This window comes from Silurus meridionalis, chromosome 23 (genome assembly GCF_014805685.1).
Source record: "Silurus meridionalis isolate SWU-2019-XX chromosome 23, ASM1480568v1, whole genome shotgun sequence".
NCBI lineage: Eukaryota > Metazoa > Chordata > Actinopteri > Siluriformes > Siluridae > Silurus > Silurus meridionalis.
In genome coordinates this window covers 598,266-616,195 of record NC_060906.1, presented here as the reverse complement: position 1 = coordinate 616,195, position 17,930 = coordinate 598,266, and the positions used below count along the sequence as shown (strand labels likewise).

Genomic DNA, 17,930 nt, shown 5'->3' with positions numbered 1-17,930 from the left:
TTTTTTTGTTGTTTAAATTTGACCCCAAAGCTTAGTTGAAATCTCTATTCTGATTGTCTCGAAACATTTATTTGAAAACACATCATTTTGATAGTAACAATGTACACAGAGACCTGCATGATGGAAGAAGTAGCACAGTGGTTAAGATGTTGGAATTATGATCAAAAGTTCATGAGTTTAAATCTCATCTCCACTAAGCTGCCATCAAGGGCCCGCAACTGCTCAGTTGTATGAATGAGATATTCGTCGCTCTAGATAAAAGATTATATATATATATATAAAATCCATAATATAATATATACATTTTAATTGCAGTTTTAATATGTAACATGTCATATAATCATATAAAATATAATGTTTTATCTGAATGTTTATTTTCCACAGAAATGTCAGTGTTGAAAAACAGCTTCTGGCACTTCAAGGTGTGTAAAGTTTTGATATTTCTGCCTTCATTGTGTAAGAAAGTACAAGTTCATTATTACTGCATGATTCAGTTCTATTTAATGAGCATATAATGTGATAATGTGATCTGAGCACCTTTTCATTTCATTTTGTAAATTATTGTACAGAAGTGAACACCAGACAAAATCTGGAAATCCGAGTCCTGAAGTACACAATCAGTAGCTTCGAGAAAAGCATCTGCTTAATCGAGGTACTTTCTTTTGATTACAGACGCAGACGTCATTGAACTGCGGTGAGAATTGTGACTAAATAAAACTAAATGTTATTTTGGTTTTAAACGTCAACAGGAAAAACTCTTCAAACAGGGAAATGAGTTGAACAAAGGTAACACTGAAATCTCTCTGAGTTTCTGTAGATGTTGATGTAGAAGGTATTTGCTTTGACTGTAATAAATTGTTTGTCATTACAGAGAAAAAGTGCTCCTCCACGCAGACTGAGAACGAGCAGGAAGCTGACAAAGGTATTTAGATGTGACATGTTATCAACTATTTAGAGGAGATACAGATTTATACTACAGTGGAACCCGGTTATGTCGAGGGCCTATGGGACGCCAAAAACCGTCGAGATAACCGATGATCGAGATAAACGAAAATCAAAATGGCGGCAATATATTAACGTGCTTGAAACTTCTTTATGTACATGATGTGCGTTAATAAATGAGAATGTGCATGCACGTGTTTTTGGAGGTTTTTTTACACAACAGCGTTGCCGCGATTTGTTTGATGAAGTCATGCTATAAAAATTTACATATATGTTTGTTAACTGTCAGGAAACCACCTGCCACGCCCCCTTCGGTGGCTGTCAAACCTCCACTTTCTCTGAAGCTCCCGGCTTCAATCGCGCACATTTAGCACTCATCGCCAGCTCCTATTTAAACCTCTCACACTGTTAGCCCGGATTTAGTTTCTACTTAAATATTCAAGCATAATACACTAAAACAAAAAAGTTTGATGACAGCACTTTATAATTTTAAGTATATTCTACTAATTTGTTGGCATAGTCCAATGTGCAAATAATTTGAAGTACAATGAGCTTAAATTGAAAAGTTATTGAACAGACCACACCTCTTCTTTCCAGTTGTGACAACTGTCTATTAGTAATGAGCAGTTGCTCAAGGTATCAGTGTGTGTGTTTTTCCCTTATTTGAAGAGCAGCTTGCTCTTACACACAAATACATACAGACATATAATACAAAACAAAAACAGTTCAAAACTGATTTCAGCCACGTACTGAGTCGAAGTTTTCTGTCTTTGTTGCGGTTGTGTGGATTCAGGCACTGCTGGCGAGGAACTGGAATGTGAGTATAACTCCGAGAGTTGTAAAAACCTCATTTTAACTTTTGCCATTTCAACGGGCATTTTGAGACACTGGCTAACTTACCTGTGTAACGTATATTTAGCTAACTGTGGGGGGAGGGGTTTTGGGGCTGCAGTGAAAATTTTTTTGAACATTGAACATTTACCGGTTCGTTGGCTTTTTATCCACAACTAATCGATATCTAACGCTAGATCACTTTCTCACGCGAGTTGCTGATCGCGTGCAGTAAAAACACGATTTTAACCAGTTTCACTGCCTTTAGGCTTTCACCTGGCCGGCTGCAAGCGCGTTTCAAGAAGATAGCGGAACACGCGGCTGTTTCACGCGGCTTACCACGGCCTATTGTATCTGGTAAGTTCCTTTAAGACAACGTGAATATGTGTATGTGACTTAAAATGCCCTATAATAAAGCCAATTCAGTAAACTAGCAAAATAATAAATGTCTTGTCAGTGTTCAGATTTTTCCAGTCTGTTTTCATAAGGTAAATGTTGTTAATGTTTGCTCATTTGAGGGAAAATAAAGAGAAATTCTAAGAATTAAGTCTAAAGAAACAGATTAAACAATGGTTTGGAAGTTCAAGTATTGTCCTTTTAGATGTAAAAAAAGAGCACAATTGTTTAAACATTACAGGCTAAAACACGGAGGTTATACCAAAACCGAGCCTTTTCCTTGTTTACATCAGGAATGTCTGTGCACATTTAAATCATTAAATGCACTAAAAGTTCACCTGGCCCGCATTCACACAAAAACTCCAGATCAGCAACAAAGTACAGATATACCAACTAAGTTTAGTTGTCTGTCGTGTGGATTTACAGAGTCTTGTTCAGAGAGTGACTTTCTCACTCACCTGCATTGTGCACATCTAAAAGTAAATCATAAAGTCAGATGCCCTTATGAAGACTGTAATTTTGAAAGCAGTGTTTACTCCACATTCAAAGCACACAAGAGTAAAGTACACAAACAACAGATCTCAAAGAGGTTTAAATCAGAAATTGTTGGTGACAATATTATAAGCCATGACAGTAATGCTTCACAAGAGCAGATGTCAGATGCTAATGATATTGAGGACACAGAAGAGTTAAATGAGGTAACAGAATGTGATCTGCACGATTTAGAAAAACAGCTTGAGCACAACTTGGCATCTTTACTACTAAAGATGCACACTGTTTTGCACATACCAGAGAGTGCAGTGTAAGATGTGATAGAGCAGCTCTGTCAAATCAATAAGCTCTCACAACCACTTGTACAACACAGAGTCAGGGGCATATTAAACAAATATTGTGCTGACATGGATGAGACTGTTATTAAAGAGATGATCAGTGCTGTGTCAGAAAGTAACATGATGACACATTGTTCCAAAGATGGACCTTTAGGAACTGCCAAAAAAAGAGCAGCCTATGTGCGTAGAGAGTTTCCACTGGTAAATCCAATTGAATATGTTGTGGAGAAAGGCAAAAAAACTCTTGCATATGTTCCCATTGTTCCTATGCTACAGAAGTTGCTTAACAAAACTGATGTCCCGAGTCTTTCCTTTGAGTCTCACGTGAATAACATCACCAGAATCGCCTTCTTTCACCTTAGAAATATTGCTAAGATTAGAAATATGATGTCGTTACAGGATGCAGAAAAACAAGTTCATGCTTTTGTTACTTCTAGATTAGACTACTGTAACGCTTTACTGTCTGGGTGTGCGAGTAAGTGCATCAATAAGCTTCAGTTAGTTCAGAATGCAGCAGCAAGGGTCCTCACTAGATCTAGGAAATATGACCACATCACCCCTGTTTTAATCAGTCTACACTGGCTCCCAATCAAATCTCGCATTGACTATAAAATATTACTACTGACGTATAAAGCACTCAATGGTCTCGCACCGCAGTATCTGAGTGAACTTCTGTACCAGTATGATCCTCCACGCCTACTTAGATCAAAAGGTGCTGGCTATCTGTTGGTTCCTTAAATAATGAAGACTACAGCAGGGGGCAGATCTTTCTCTTATAAAGCCCCACAGTTATGGAACAGCCTTCCAATCAGTGTTCGGGACTCAGACACAGTCTCAGTGTTCAAGTCGAGGTTGAAAACGTATTTATTTAGTCAAGCCTTTTATCAGTAGATTTCTCTTAGGTAAAGGCACAGATCTGGAGGGAACATGGATATAGAGTGTTTGGTGAACTGGTATATTTGTATGCTGTCGTCCCTCACATTCACACGTTCACTCAGGTTTGTTGACGGTGGTGTGGTGGGTCGTCTCTTATCCCAGAGATCCCTCATGTCTGTGTTACCTTCTGGTTCTCCTTTAGTTATGCTGCCATAGCGAGTCTTGCCGAGTCCAAACTGCACAGTGACATTAACTTTCGTACACCAATAGTTACACTTAATAATCCATATCCTTCTCTTCCCGTCACCCTCTCTCTCTCTCTCTCTCTCTCTCTCTCTCTCTCTCTCTCTCTCTCTTCGGTCGAGTTAAACATGCTCCTGAGGCTCCAGTGACCAGTGTTCCTGCCCTCTCCCTCCTTGGATCTTCACACTTCTGTGCAGCTCGGGACGGTCTCTTAATTCGGAGTAGAACGGGTGCTTTGAGGACGGATTGGACTGTAGTTGGTGTCGGCGGTCTGCTGCACTGACTCGGGAGTGCAGTTTGCTTCTGATCATCATCACTGTACCCCACAACATTGTATATCTGCTTCAAATGGACATTTGGTGCAACCCAGATGAGGATGGGTTCCTCTTGAGTCTGGTTCCTCTCAAGGTTTCTTCCTTATGCCATCTCGGGGAGTTTTTCCTTGCCACAGTTGCTCATCAGGGACAAACATACTTACAAAGAACATATTTATGTTTAATCACCACATTATCTGTGTAAAGCTGCTTTGAGACAATGTTCATTGTTAAAAGCGCTATACAAATAAAAATGAATTGAATTGAATTGAATTGAATTGAATGTTTTAGACAAAGCTATGTCAGAAAAAGTACATGTCCCTCAGGAATTCAGATCATATGCTGATGGGCAATACTTTACTGAAAATCCATTTCTTGCAAAAGATGAGTTCACAATTGCTCTTGTACTTTACATTGATGACTTTGAAGTCGCCAATCCTCTTGGAACATCAAAGCTAAAACACAAGATGTGTGCAGTATACTGGGTTATTGCAAACATACCTTCAAAATATCGGTCAACCCTCAGTTCTATCCAACTTCCTTTACTGTGCAATACCTCCACAGTCAAGGAGTGTGGTTATGCAAAAGTTTTCCAACCTCTGATCTATGATCTAAAATTATTGGAGCAGAATGGCATTTACCTGGAGCAACTAGGTGCCAGTGTGAAAGGTACTAGTCTTGTATGTTGCAGCTGACAATCTTGCTGCCCACTCTCTTGCAGGTTTCCTGGAGAGTTTTACTGTCGACAAATTCTGCAGATTCTGTTTGGCAAGCAGTAGAGACACTCAACAACAAGAGGTATGTTCTGGTTTCTTTCAACTCTGAGACAAAGAGTCCCATGACAGGCAGGTGCAGGAGATGAGAGAGGACCAAGGAATGATTCGAGCTTATGGTGTGAAAGGAGCACGTCCTTTAACTGAGAATCTTGAGCACTTTCATGTGGTCAGTGGGTACCCTCCTGACATCTTGCATGATATTTTGGAAGGTATTGTTCCAGTTGAATTGTCCCTGTGCCTTACAGACCTGATAGGCAAGACTTATTTCACCCTAGATATGCTGAATCAGGCCATTAGGTATTTTAAGTACTCATTTAGTGACAAAACAGATCGACCTCAGGTTATTGGAAAGGGATTTTCCAGTAAAGGGACCATTGGTGGAAATGGCCATGAGAACTGGTGTCTAATAAGGCTCCTTCCATTTCTTATTGGTCACAGTGTCCCTGAGGGTGACAACACTTGGGAAATTCTCATGCTTCTCAAAGATATTACTGAGCTAGTGTAACAGGTATAGAAAATACACTGTTAAATATAAGAATTCACACAAAATTGTATTTATCTCATATGGTTACCTGATGTAAAAATGAGCGCTTCCTCTTTAAGAGTTGTGATGCCACATGTGATTTAACTTCCTCTGCTGCTCCCTCCTCTTCTCTTTGTACTGTTATCTTGTGGAAGAGGTAGGTTTTTCTTTAGTCTCCTGATATTTCATTTATTTTTAATCTTTTGAACTTATATTTTCACTTAAATTTATTTTGTATAATGTTATTTTACTTATCTGTGTGGTTAATCGTGTCATCTTATACTTTTGAGTAATAATCTTATCTTTAAGTGTGTGGAAGTAAGAGCACATGGTGATAAATGTACAACGTGTGTATTTTAGAATGAAAAGGGCATTTCCATCTAAAGAGGCTGCTTATTTGTTTCATGTGTCAGGTATGTTTGTTGTATTTTTATTTTTTTTTGTTCCCTTTTGTACTGTTATCTTGTGGAAGAGAATGAAAAGGGCATTTCCATCTAAAGAGGCTGCTTATTTGTTTCATGTGTCAGAAATAAAAATGCTCCTGGAGAAGAATCAAAGCCTGCTGTCCTGTATCTGATTCAGTAAAGTCACAACGCAGAGTCCAGTTATTCCACCGGTGTCGCCGGCTGCATGTAAAGTTTGGCGTCGCGAGTCACCGGTTACACCTCTGCAGGTAACAGTCACACACACATTCATAGAGGAAGCAGATTCTTCTGACTAATAGCTCACCAGCCTTCCTCCTTATATTTGCCTGTATTACCATTTCCTTTTTCCACTATTTTTTACTCATGTGAGCCCGGTCCTGCACAAGCCGTCACACCAAAGCCAGGTGCCAACACTGGAGTGTTTCTTTAAATAACTATATATAAATATATAAATGCTATCGTTTACGTCGGTGAATGTGTGAAACCTACATTTACACTACAAATCCACAGTAATCCTGGTGTTTTATTATTAATTGGGTGTGTTTGTGTGTTAGGATAAGCCAGAGCTCGCTTTCCAGCAGTCTGACTTTGACCTTGAGCCAGTCTTAACCACAGTCGAGAATTCCAGTGTGTCTCCTGTGATTGTGGAGCATCTGGCTTCAGCAGAAACACCAGCAGATGAGATCGAAGCGCAGGAAGCCGAGCCGCCGAAGAACGAACCCGAGCCCAGCTCTGAGGATGAAAGCAACGATGGGGTCCTTTCACCTGTCGAAGAGCCCAACAACAATACCATGCACACTGAGACCTACTTCTTCTGACTCGCACACTTCATCATTTTTTTCACTACTTTTCATGTCTGCTTTTGCTCGTTCCTTCCTCAGAGTCAGAGATGGAGAATAAGATTATACAATATAGTAGAGACTTTCTTTTGAGCATCCAGTTCATGCCTGATTGTATGCAGAAGCCAGAGGGGCTTCCATCAGTACCTGATGTGGTGCTACACAAGGTAAGCCTCCTGACATGTGGGCTTTATTTTAACTTTAAAACCAAATAAGGAATATTGTTTCACAGATCATCAGTAATATATAAATTATATCAGTAATATCTAAAATATTTTGCCTTCTTTTTTTCCTTTATAACGTTTGCCCTTTTAGCAACCGAATGCAATTTGGAGGCGCCGTCACCCTGCAAGTTCCTCTTGAATGTGCCTATGAATGAAGAGGTGGAGTTGAAGAAGGCTGAGGATGCCTGGAAGCCTTCCATGAAAAGGAGGAATTCCACAGAGGACCCCAAACCCAGAAAACTGAGGTTAACACATGACTCTGCAGTTGCACACTGTCGTTGCAGAAAGATCTACATTTTACACTTGCTGTCTGTGCAGTAAATTGGTCTGTTGGAAGCAGATATTATTTTAAAATACAGCTGTGCTGATGTTGTGTGTTGCGCAGGAGCTTTTTCCGGACGGTCCGCGGTATCCTTAACAAACTGACGCCAGAGATGTTCAATCAGCTGATGAAGCAGGTGAAAGAGCTCCACATCGACACAGAGGAGCGACTTAAGGGTGTCGTCGACCTGATTTTTGAGAAAGCCATTGATGAGCCCAACTTCTCCGTGGGGTACGGGATCATGTGTAAATCTCTGGCTGCGGTAAGTAAAACATCACATCTCCTTCTTTATGTTTTAGTGCATTTAAGCCTATTTGTGATTCTAACTGTGGAATTTTCTTCTTATTTCTCTTTTTAGTTAAATGTGCCCATGGCCAAAAAACCCAAAAGCGATGTGAATTTTTGAATGCTGCTGCTAAACCAGTGTCAGAAAGAGTTTGAGAAGGACAAAACGAGCAACGATGTCCTCGAGAAAAAACAGCAGGAACTGGAAGCAGCTGTTTCAGTAAGCATCGTTTCTCTCAAGAGGGCTTTCTTCATTTTCCCCACAGAATAAAATCAAAATCTACTGAATTTGCAAATGAAGCTTCAAGTGGATAATCTGTTATCAGGCTTGAACCCGTCCTTCTGTAAATTTTTTATAATATCTTCATGTGTAATATTTGTATTTTTTTAATTGCACAGATTTTTAACAATTTTTTAACGATAACGATTGTCTTTTCCAGGCCAGTAATCGTGAGAGGCTTCAGGACGAGCTGGAGGAGGCAAAAAACAAAGCTCGCAGAAAAGCTGTTTAAGTTTCGGATGTTTACTGAGTCCATCATTCATAACTGCGTGGTAAAACTGCTGAAACAAAATGACGAGGAAAGTCTCGAGTGCCTCTCTATTCTCCTCACGACCGCCGGCAAAGAGATGGACTTTAAGAAGGCCAAGGTAAACAACCAAAGACGCCATTGTAGAGCATTTTCATTGTTCGGGATTATTATAATTACCATACTGCAAAGTTGTACACTATTATACCTTTAATGTAGCATATTGAATATGCATTAAGTCTCTACCTTTTGATTTAGGCCTCGCAGTAAATCAATTAATCATTAATCTTTCTGATAATTGTACATTCCCAATGCCAGCTTGAAAAGAATTTTAGATTGTATACATGGTAAAGAAAAAATGATCACATATTCTGTACACTACGTATCCCTAAACTTTAACATTTTTACTTTTTCTTCTTTGCTTATCTTAATTTACGTCACAATATTCGCTTTCTGGCTTCGTCATCTAGCAGCGGCGTCTCGAGCTCGTACCTCAATTTTTTGCTCGCGTAACAAAGCAAAAAAAACGACCGAGTGACCGCTCATACCTCGGAAAACTCATACATTAATGCACTCGTAGGTCAAGGTACCACTGTAGTTGTGAAAGGAGGGAGAAAGACAGTGAACAATGACTTTCTTGGTCGGCTACTGTTTAGATACAAGCCGTTGTAGCATGAATAACCTTCTACCGTTCCCCAAATCATCCCCCCACTCCATCACGTGTAAGTAGCACACACTTGCAGTAGGATAGATTCTGTATACCAGAAATTTAAATGATCATGATACAAAGTGTACTGATAATTTAACAATCAATGGCTGTTTCTTCCAATGTTATAAATCACTATTTACTGCTCCTTTATCTGCTGACACTTCAACATTAGAGGCCTTTTTCAAAATGTATGTATTCCTACAATAAGTGTAGGTACAGCATTACAATTGGATAACCCAGCCATTATGGATGCACAAGCCAGTGCACTCTTAGTGCCGGTCCCAAGCCCGGGTAAATGGGGAGGGTCGCGTTAGGAAGGGCATCCAGCGTAAAACGTGCCAAATCAAATATGCGGATCACAAATGAGAATTTCATACCGGATCGGTCGAGGCCCGGGTTAACAACGACCGCCACAGGTATCGTTAGCCGACAGGGTACCGGTGGAAATTGGGCTACTGTTGGCCTAAGGAGAAGGAGAAGGAGAGAAGGAAGACGTCTACAGAGACGGCATGGAAAGGAGAAGTGTAGGAAAGTAGAGGTTCGGGTTGGTACTTTAAATGTTGGTACCATGACGGGTAAAGGGAGAGAGGTAGCTGATATGATGGAGAGGAGAAAGGTAGATATGTTGTGTGTTCAGGAGACCAAGTGGAAAGGGAGTAAGGCCAGGAACATTGGAGTGGGTTTAAACTGTTTTATCATGGTGTGGATGGAAAGAGAAATGGTGTAGGGGTGATTCTGAAGGAAGAGTGTAGTGGAGGTGAAGAGTTTCTGATAGGGTGATGATCGTGAAGGTGGAAGTTGAAGGGATGATGATAAATGTCATCAGTGCCTATGCTCCACAAGTTGGTTGTGAGATGGGGGAGAAGGAAAAATTCTGGAGTGGATTAGATGAAGTGGTAGATGGTGTACCTAGGAAAGAACGATTGGTGATTGGGGCAGACTTTAATGGACATGTAGGTGAAGGGAACAGAGGTGATGAGGAGGTGATGGGTAGGTATGGTTTTAAGGAGAGGAATGTGGAAGGGCAAATGGTGGTAGATTTTGCTAAAAGGATGGAAATAACAGTGCTAAACACTTATTTTAAGAAGAAGGAGGATCATAGGGTGACGTATAAGAGTGGAGGAAGGTGCACACAGGTGGACTATGTGCTATGCAGGAGATGCAACCTGAAGGAGATTGGAGACTGTAAGGTGTTGGCAGGGGACAGTGTAGCTAGACAGCATCGGATGGTGGTCTGTAGGATGGTTTTGGAGGCGAAGAAGAAGAGGAGGAGAGTGAGGACTGAAAGAAGAATAAGATGGTGGAAACTGAAGGAGGAAGAGTGTAGTGTGAGGTTCAGGGAAGAGATCAGACAGGGGCTTGGTGGTGGTGAAGAGGTGCTGGATGATTGGGCAACTTCTGCAGGAGTGATGAGGGAGGCAGCTAGAAAAGTACTTGGTGTGACATCTGGACATAGAAAGAAAGACAAGGAGATGTGGTGGTGGAATGAGGAAGTGCAGGAGAACATTAGGGAAAGAGGTTGGCAAAACAGAAGTGGGATAGACAGAGTGATGAGAAGAGTAGGCAGGAGTACAAGGAGATGCGGAAGCAGGTAAAAAGGGATGTGGTGAAAGCCAAGGAAAAGGCATATGAGGAGCTGTAGGAGAAGTTGGACACTAAGGAAGGAGAAAGGGATTTGTAGCGATTGGCCAGGCAGAGGGACCGAGCTGGGAAGGATGTACTGCAAGTTAGAGCAGTAAAGGATGGAGAGGAAATGTGTTGACTAGTGAGGAGAGTGTGTTGAGAAGGTGGAAGGAGTATTTTGAGCAGCTGATAAATGAGGAAAATCAGAGAGAGAGAAGGTTGGATGATGTGGAGTTGGTGAAGCAGGATGTAGATAGGATTAGTAAAGAGGAAGTAAGAGCAGCGATTAAGAGGATGAAGAATGGAAAGTCGGTTGGACCAGATGACATACCGGTAGAAGCGTGGAGATGTTTAGTAGCGATGGCAGTGGAATTTTTAACCTGATTGTTTAACAGGATTTTGGAAGGTGAGAAGATGCCTGAGGAATGGAGAAGGAGTGTGCTGTTACCGATCTTTAAGCATAAGGGAGATGTGCAGACCTGCAGTAACTACAGGGGAATTAAGTTGATCAGTCACACCATGAAGTTATGGGAAAGAGTAGTGGAAGCCAGGCTGAGAGAAGAGGTGACCATCTGTGAGCAACAGTATGGTATCATGCTGAGGAAGAGCACCACAGATGCCTTATTTGCTTTGAGGATGTTGATGGAGAAGAATAGAGAAGGACAGAAGGAATTGCATTGTGTATTTGTGGATCTAGAGAAAGCGTCGACAGAGTGCCAAGAGAGGAGTTGTGGTATTGTATGAGGAAGTCAGGTGTCTCAGAGAGGTATGTGAGGGTGGTGCAGGACATGTATGAGGACAGTGTGACGGCAGTGAAGTGTGCAGTAGGTACGACAGACTGGTTCAGGGTGAAGGTTGGACTGCATCAAGGATCGGCCCTGAGCCCTTTCCTGTTTGCAGTGGTGATGGACAGGTTGACGGACGAGGTCAGACAGGAGTCTCCTGGACTATGATGTTTGCAGATGATATTGTGATTTGTGGTGAGAGTAGAGAGCAGGTTGAGAAGAGCCTGGAGAGGTGGAGATATGTGCTGAAGAGAAGGGGAATGAAAGTCAGTAGGAGTAAGACAGAGTACATGTGTGTGAATGAGAGGGAGAGCAGTGGAGTGGTGCGGTTGCAGGGAAAAGAGCTGGAGAAGGTGGAGGAGTTCAGGTACCTGGGGTTCAACAGTGCAAAGTAATGGAGAGTGTGTTAGAGAAGTGAAGAAAAGAGTGCAGGCAGGGTGGAGTGGGTGGAGAAGATTGACAGGAGTGATTTGTGATAGAAGGGTATCTGCAAGAATGAAAGGGAAAGTTTATAGGTCTGTGGTGAGACCTGAGATGTTGTATGGATTAGAGACAGTGGCATTGAGTAAAAGACAGGAGGTGGAGCTGGAGGTAGCAGAGCTGAAGATGTTAAGGTTTTCGTTGGGAGTGACGTCGATGGACAAGATTAGAAATGAGTTTATTAGAGGGACAGCGCATGTAGGATGTTTTGGTGACAAGGTGAGGGAGGCGAGATTGAGATGGTTTGGACATGTGCAGAGGAGGGACATGAATTATATTGGTAGAAGAATGCTGAGGATGGATCCACCAGGTAGGAGAAAAAGAGGAAGGCCAAGGAGGAGGTTTATGGATGTGGTGAGGGAAGACATGCAGGTAGTTGGTGTGAAAGAGGCAGATGTAGAGGACAGGGTGGTATGGAGACGGATGATCCGCTGTGGCGACCCCTAATGGGAGCAGCCGAAAGAAGAAGAAGAAGACGACAGCATTACAATTGGATGAGTTTATATCTGAGACAGAAATAGCCTTAGCAAGTCTGCCATCTGGTAAATCACCTGGACCAGGATACGAAAATCTTAGCCAAAACTCTGACCTGCCGTCTGGAGAAAGTTCTGCCTTGTGTAATTTCACCTGACCAGACAGTCTTCATCAAGAACAGATACTCTTCTTGTAATATTGGGCGCATGTTGAATGTTATATATAACCCATCTCTATCTGACACTTCTTTAGAGGTGGAGGTGCAGAAGGTGGAGAAGCAGATGGTTGAGGAGCAGATGATGAAGGATCAAAAAAGAACAGACTGAAGTCCTTTGGACTTTTGGAGACTTTAGAGAATGTGAGAAAATGTATAACTGTGTGTAGATAATCAGGTAAATTATTATTTATGAGTCTGACTTTGTTGAAGGTGTTTATGTCTCACCATAAATCTGATTATCACGAATCACACAGCACAACTTACTCAAAAGTCTAATGCAGAATGTTTCCTGTTTTTTTTACCTAAAGAAATGTAAATGAAGTGATGAACACACTGGATGTTGTTGTTCTGTAGACAGTCACACTGCTGCTGAGAAATCTGGACTGTATTGTGGATGAAGGACGGGACGTTCTGAGATTTGGGACTGTCCTCACTGCACAGGTCATTTATAACTCCTGATCCTTACATTTTCCTTCTTTCCCAGTAACTTGGGGTTTCCTTCCCGTACTCAGCTGGAGTATTTTCTGAATATGGAGAGCTCTGATATTGTGAACCTCTAACATGTTTGATGTGCGTTCTTTGCTTTGTGTTTTGCTCGCTGTCCCGTACAGGTCATGATGGAGAACAGATGCTCAAAAGGCATCGGGTATGTGACGTTTTCATCTCCTGATGAGGCTCGAGTAGACATCATGGAGATGAACGACAGGGTGCTGGGCAGCAGGACTGTGTACTTAAGTCCCTCTCAGACCACCAAGGGACGAAGTCACGGCATGAAGGTAGAAACCATCTCACCTTCAAAACCCTGCCCAGACCCAACGCCAACAAGAACATCCATCCACAGAGTGAGTCAAAGCCATCCGATTAGTTTTGTGTTAAGTGCAGTTAAAGATTTAAAACAGAAGAGAACTATTAATGTTAGCAAAATTTACCTTCTGATTAGATGCTAATATGAGATGATTGTCTGCATCTACAGATGTTCCAGTTGCAGATCCTGAAAAAGAAAACCAGCAGCAGTGGAACAGGCGATTCACACCGCAGCCTCTCAGACTGGACACACAGGAACTATTCTGATTCTATTTCCATTTAATTCACCAGTGAGAGCAGAACGTTGTTAATAAAAGAACACAGCTGTTCTGTTTATATTATGGGATACAGACAGTGCTTGTTATTTCTCATGGTTTTCTACATGAGAGTGATGTAATGCTCATGTTCTTGCTTTCTGTATCTCCTTACTCACCCCTACAGGTGGTACTGCACAATGGACGGTGCAAAGGCTTTGGATTTGTCTGATATTCCTCTCTGGATGAAGACACTAATGCCATCAGAGAGTTGAATGGAAAGCTGGTGAGCAGGAGGTCACTGTGAATCACTATGGCTGAGCAGTGGACAGGGAGCAGCCGCCCCACCAAGCCCTACCTCCATCCATCCAGGAACATGCAGTGGTTCCATCTACAGCGTAAGTCATACTGTCCTCATAATGTCCTACAAAACTTTACTAAACACACACACTGTGTACCGGTCAAACACACACATTATGTAAAGTAACACATCTCTGTTTTTCTCTTTCAGGTCATCGTGCTGTCGGTCTGGATTCATTATTTTATTTATTTTATTTCTTTCTCTTTTTTACAGAAATAGTTATTACTGTAAATAAATATGTAAATAACTAACAGTAATGAAGGTGTTTCATTATTGATCATTCATAAAATTCCCTCTTAATACATGAGAACTTTCATTAGAACTGAAAGAGACGGCGCTGTGAAAAGAGAACAGTAATAACAGAGTTGTGTTCGTGAAAACCCTGGAAACAGATCATGTAAATACACGACTCTGACGCTGACACCATTTATTTAATGGATGAATAAAATTTATCTGAAATAAATGTAGAGAAATGTACAGGTTGTTTTTACTCCATACACATGAACTTACTTTGATCAGAAACACAATCATACTCCAAATCAATTAATCAATAAAGTCAATAAAAGAATCCCGAACTGCTGTGTGTCTTGTCCTCGCTATTAATGACGTCATTAGAGCTCCACTACTTCTAATTACCTGCTGTGACAGTGAGCTCTAATACACATCACACTGCCACCTACTGGTCATTTATGATTTTGCAACATTCAGCACATGCGCAGGAGAGCACAGATGTGATGTTGCAGAAGAAGGGCGGGGCTTCACTGTGTGACGTCACAGTAGGACACGTCTGTATAAGTCAGAACACTCAGTATTTCTCTGATCAGTTAGTGTGAGTAACGAGACAAAGTTAAGAATGGAACTGGAAGAGATTTTTCAAAGCATAAGAGAAAAGAAATCTAAACAGGCTGCTGAAAAGAAGGAGGCACTGAAACACATAGAGAAAGTAGCAGCAGAGTTGGATTCATTTCTTAATCTGATAAAGGAGAAGAGAACACCAGAGATAGAAGAGAAAGACATTCTGGTACAGATGGTACAAGAGCTGGAGGCTACTTTGGCCTCTGAGCGAAAGAACCGGGAACAGGAGATAAATGAGAGAAACGCCACACACCTTCAGAACATCACTAAGCTCCTGTCTTCACTGAAACTCCATGAGGAACAAAAGAAAATTGTAGAAAGTGAGAGAGAAAGCTGGGCAAGAGAACAAAAACAACTGCAGGAACGTGTTGCTCAGCTTGAGGCCACATTAAAAAGAGAGAAAGGAAAGAAGGCAAAACTTGACATGGAGGAGAGGAACAAGTTACAGCTCCAGACCATCACGGAGCTTCAGGATTCCCTGAATTACTGTAAAGAAGAGCGGAAAACTGCAAAGAATGAGAAAGAGATTTTGATGAGAGAACGAAGACAACTGGAGGAACAAGTCGCTAGGCTGGAGGCCATTCTTAAATATGAGAGAAATTATTGGGAGAAGAAAAGAAAGAAGGAAAAGCGACTCATGAAGACGAGTAATAACTTACAGCTCAAGACCACCAGGGTGCTCCAGGATTCCCTGAATCACTCTGAGGAAAAGAAGTGTGCAGATCATGAGAGAGATCATTTGAGGAGAGACAGAGAGCGACTGGAGCAACGTCTTGCTCAGCTGGAGGCCACTTTAAATTCTGAACAAAATAAATTTGAAAAGGAAAAAGAGACGATCAAACTAGACATGGAGGAGATGACCACCAGGCACTTTCAAACCATCAGAGAGCTGCAAGATTCCCTGAATCATTGTGAGGAAGAAAAAATGTATTTAATGAGAGACCGAGAGCGACTGGAGGAACGTGTTGCTCAGCTGGAGGAGACTTTGAAATTTGTACAAAATAAATTTGAGAAAGAAAAAGAGAAGGACAAACTAGACATGGAGGAGATGATCATCAGACAGGTCCAAACCACCAGAGAGGTGCAGGATTCCCTGAATCATTGTGAGGAAGAGAAAATGAAATTAATGAGAGACCAAGAGCGACTGGAGAAACATGTTGCTCAGCTGGAGGAGATTTTGGAATTTGTACAAAATAAATTTGAGAAAGAAACAGAGAAGGCCAAACTAGAAATGGAGGAGATGATCACCTCACAGCTCCAAACCACCAGAGAGCTGCAGGATTCCCTGAACCACTGTGAAGAAGAGAAGAAGATTGCAAAGCATGAAAGAGAAAATTTAATGAGAGACCGAGAGCGACTGGAGGAACGTGTTGCTCAGCTGGAGGCCACTTTGGAATTTAAACAAAATAAATTTGAGAAAGAAAAAGAGAAGGCCAAACTAGACATGGAGGAGATGATCACCTCACAGCTCCAAACCACCAGGGATCTCCAGAATTCCCTGATTCACTGTGAAGAAGAGAAGAAGATTGCAAAGCATGAGAGAAATAATTTGATGAGAGATGGACAGCGACTGGAGGAACATGTTGCACAGCTGAAGGAAACTCTCAAATTTGAGCAATATAAATTCAGGAAAGAAAAAAAGAAGACCAAATTAGACATTGAGGAGATGATCACCTCACAGCTCCAAACCACCAGGGATCTCCAGGATTCCCTGATTCACTGTGAGGAAGAGAAGAAGACTGCAAAGGATGAGAGAGATCATTTGATGAGAGACAGAGAGCGACTGGAGGAACGTGTTGCTCAGCTGGAGGAAACTTTGGAATCTGAGAGAAATAAATGGAAGGAAAAACTAAAGGCCAAACAACAGATCAATCACTTAATACACACCTTCTTCAATAATTCATTAAGAACAGGAAATGGCAGCAGTGGAGAGCAAAATATCTGCAAAGCTCTGGGCAGGTTTAGATTCAGCATGTGAGCACATGTTATACATATAATAAAGTACAAAAATAGATCTATCTTTATTGTAATATTTAATAAAAATTACATGTTTAAATATAGTGTGTGTTTTGTTTCTATTATTAAAGTGTTGAACATCATTTACATTCAACTAAGAATTAAAATCCACATAATAAAATGTTGGGAAAATGTGACAAAAGTAAATAATATTAAAATAAAGGTTCTGTTTAACTACAGTCCAAATCCATCCTCAAAACTCCCGTTCTTACTCCAGAATTTCATGGAATCACCCAAGGTGTTGATGAGAAACCGTCCCAAGCTGCACAGAGTGACCTCCAAGAAGAGAACACTATCCAGAGGCAGACCTGGACGAAGTGGGAAGATCCACGGAGGGGAGAGGAGCAGGAACACTGGTCACTGGAGCCTCAGTGTGGGATCTCTGGGATAAGAGACGACCCACCACACCTCCATCAACAAACCTGAGTGAACGTGTGAATGAGAGGGGACGACAGCATACAAATATCCCCGTTCGCCAAACACTCTATATCCATGATCCCTCCAGATCTGAGCCTTTACCTGAAAAAATAAATCTACTGATCAAAGGCTTGACTAAATGAATACATTTTCAACCTCGACTTGAACACTGAGACTGTGTCTGAGTCCCGAACACTGGTTGGAAGGCTGTTCCATAACTGTGGGGTTTATAAGAGAAAGATCTGCCCCCTGCTGTAGTCTTCATTATTTGAGGAACCAACAGATAGCCAGCACCTTTTGATCTAAGTAGGTGTGGAGGATCAGACTGGTACAGAAGTTCACTCAACTCAACTAAAGCGTTACAGTAGTCTAATCTACAAGTAACAAAAGCATCAACTACCGTAATTTCTGGACTATAAAGCGCACCCATGTATAAGCCGCACTGAATTAAAAAAAAGATATATTTTTAACATAAATAAGCCGCACCTGTCTATAAGCCTACACTGAAACTAAACAACTGAACACAGGCTTTAACGAAAGACATTGCGTGTAACACGGCTTGAATAGTTCGAATAGATCAAA

General features: G+C 41.4%; 1 protein-coding gene and 2 long non-coding RNA genes across 4 annotated transcripts; all 3 read left to right on the top strand.

The window, feature by feature from the left end:
- Window positions 1–5,894: 5,894 nt before the first annotated feature.
- On the top strand, window positions 5,895–7,441 carry LOC124376869. The gene is made up of 4 exons (XR_006923935.1): window positions 5,895–6,144; window positions 6,259–6,560; window positions 6,711–7,162; window positions 7,311–7,441. It is a non-coding gene; the product is annotated as an uncharacterized LOC124376869 (long non-coding RNA).
- Window positions 7,442–7,448: 7 nt separating this feature from the next.
- LOC124376845 (eukaryotic translation initiation factor 4 gamma 3-like) lies at window positions 7,449–13,030 on the top strand. Of its 2 annotated transcripts, XR_006923897.1 has the most exons (5): window positions 7,609–7,803; window positions 7,900–8,046; window positions 8,267–8,474; window positions 12,677–12,782; window positions 12,996–13,030. XR_006923897.1 is itself a non-coding variant. In XM_046836144.1 (4 exons), exons 2-4 carry the CDS (start codon window positions 7,751–7,753, stop codon window positions 12,722–12,724), a joined length of 309 nt encoding a protein of 102 aa, XP_046692100.1. In that variant the 5' UTR covers window positions 7,449–7,464; window positions 7,605–7,750; the 3' UTR covers window positions 12,725–12,880. The 2 variants fall into 2 exon arrangements, 1 of the variants encoding a protein (XP_046692100.1); XM_046836144.1 differs by lacking the exons at window positions 7,900–8,046; window positions 12,996–13,030 and adding an exon at window positions 7,449–7,464 and having other exon boundaries at window positions 7,605–7,803; window positions 12,677–12,880.
- A 420-nt stretch (window positions 13,031–13,450) lies between these two features.
- LOC124376942 lies at window positions 13,451–14,266 on the top strand. The gene is made up of 3 exons (XR_006924027.1): window positions 13,451–13,483; window positions 13,887–14,097; window positions 14,211–14,266. It is a non-coding gene; the product is annotated as an uncharacterized LOC124376942 (long non-coding RNA).
- The last annotated feature ends 3,664 nt before the right edge of the window (window positions 14,267–17,930 follow it).

What these genes read in the sequence shown, in the direction of transcription:
- LOC124376845 (XM_046836144.1), top strand. Translation starts at nt 7,751, where the DNA reads ATGAGCCCAACTTCTCCGTGGGGTACGGGATCATGTGTAAATCTCTGG. An exon ending in TGTGTAAATCTCTGGCTGCG is followed by an intron (nt 7,804 to 8,266) that starts GTAAGTAAAACA and finishes TGTCTTTTCCAG; the next exon opens with GCCAGTAATCGTGAGAGGCT. An exon ending in TGGACTTTAAGAAGGCCAAG is followed by an intron (nt 8,475 to 12,676) that starts GTAAACAACCAA and finishes ACACTTCTTTAG; the next exon opens with AGGTGGAGGTGCAGAAGGTG.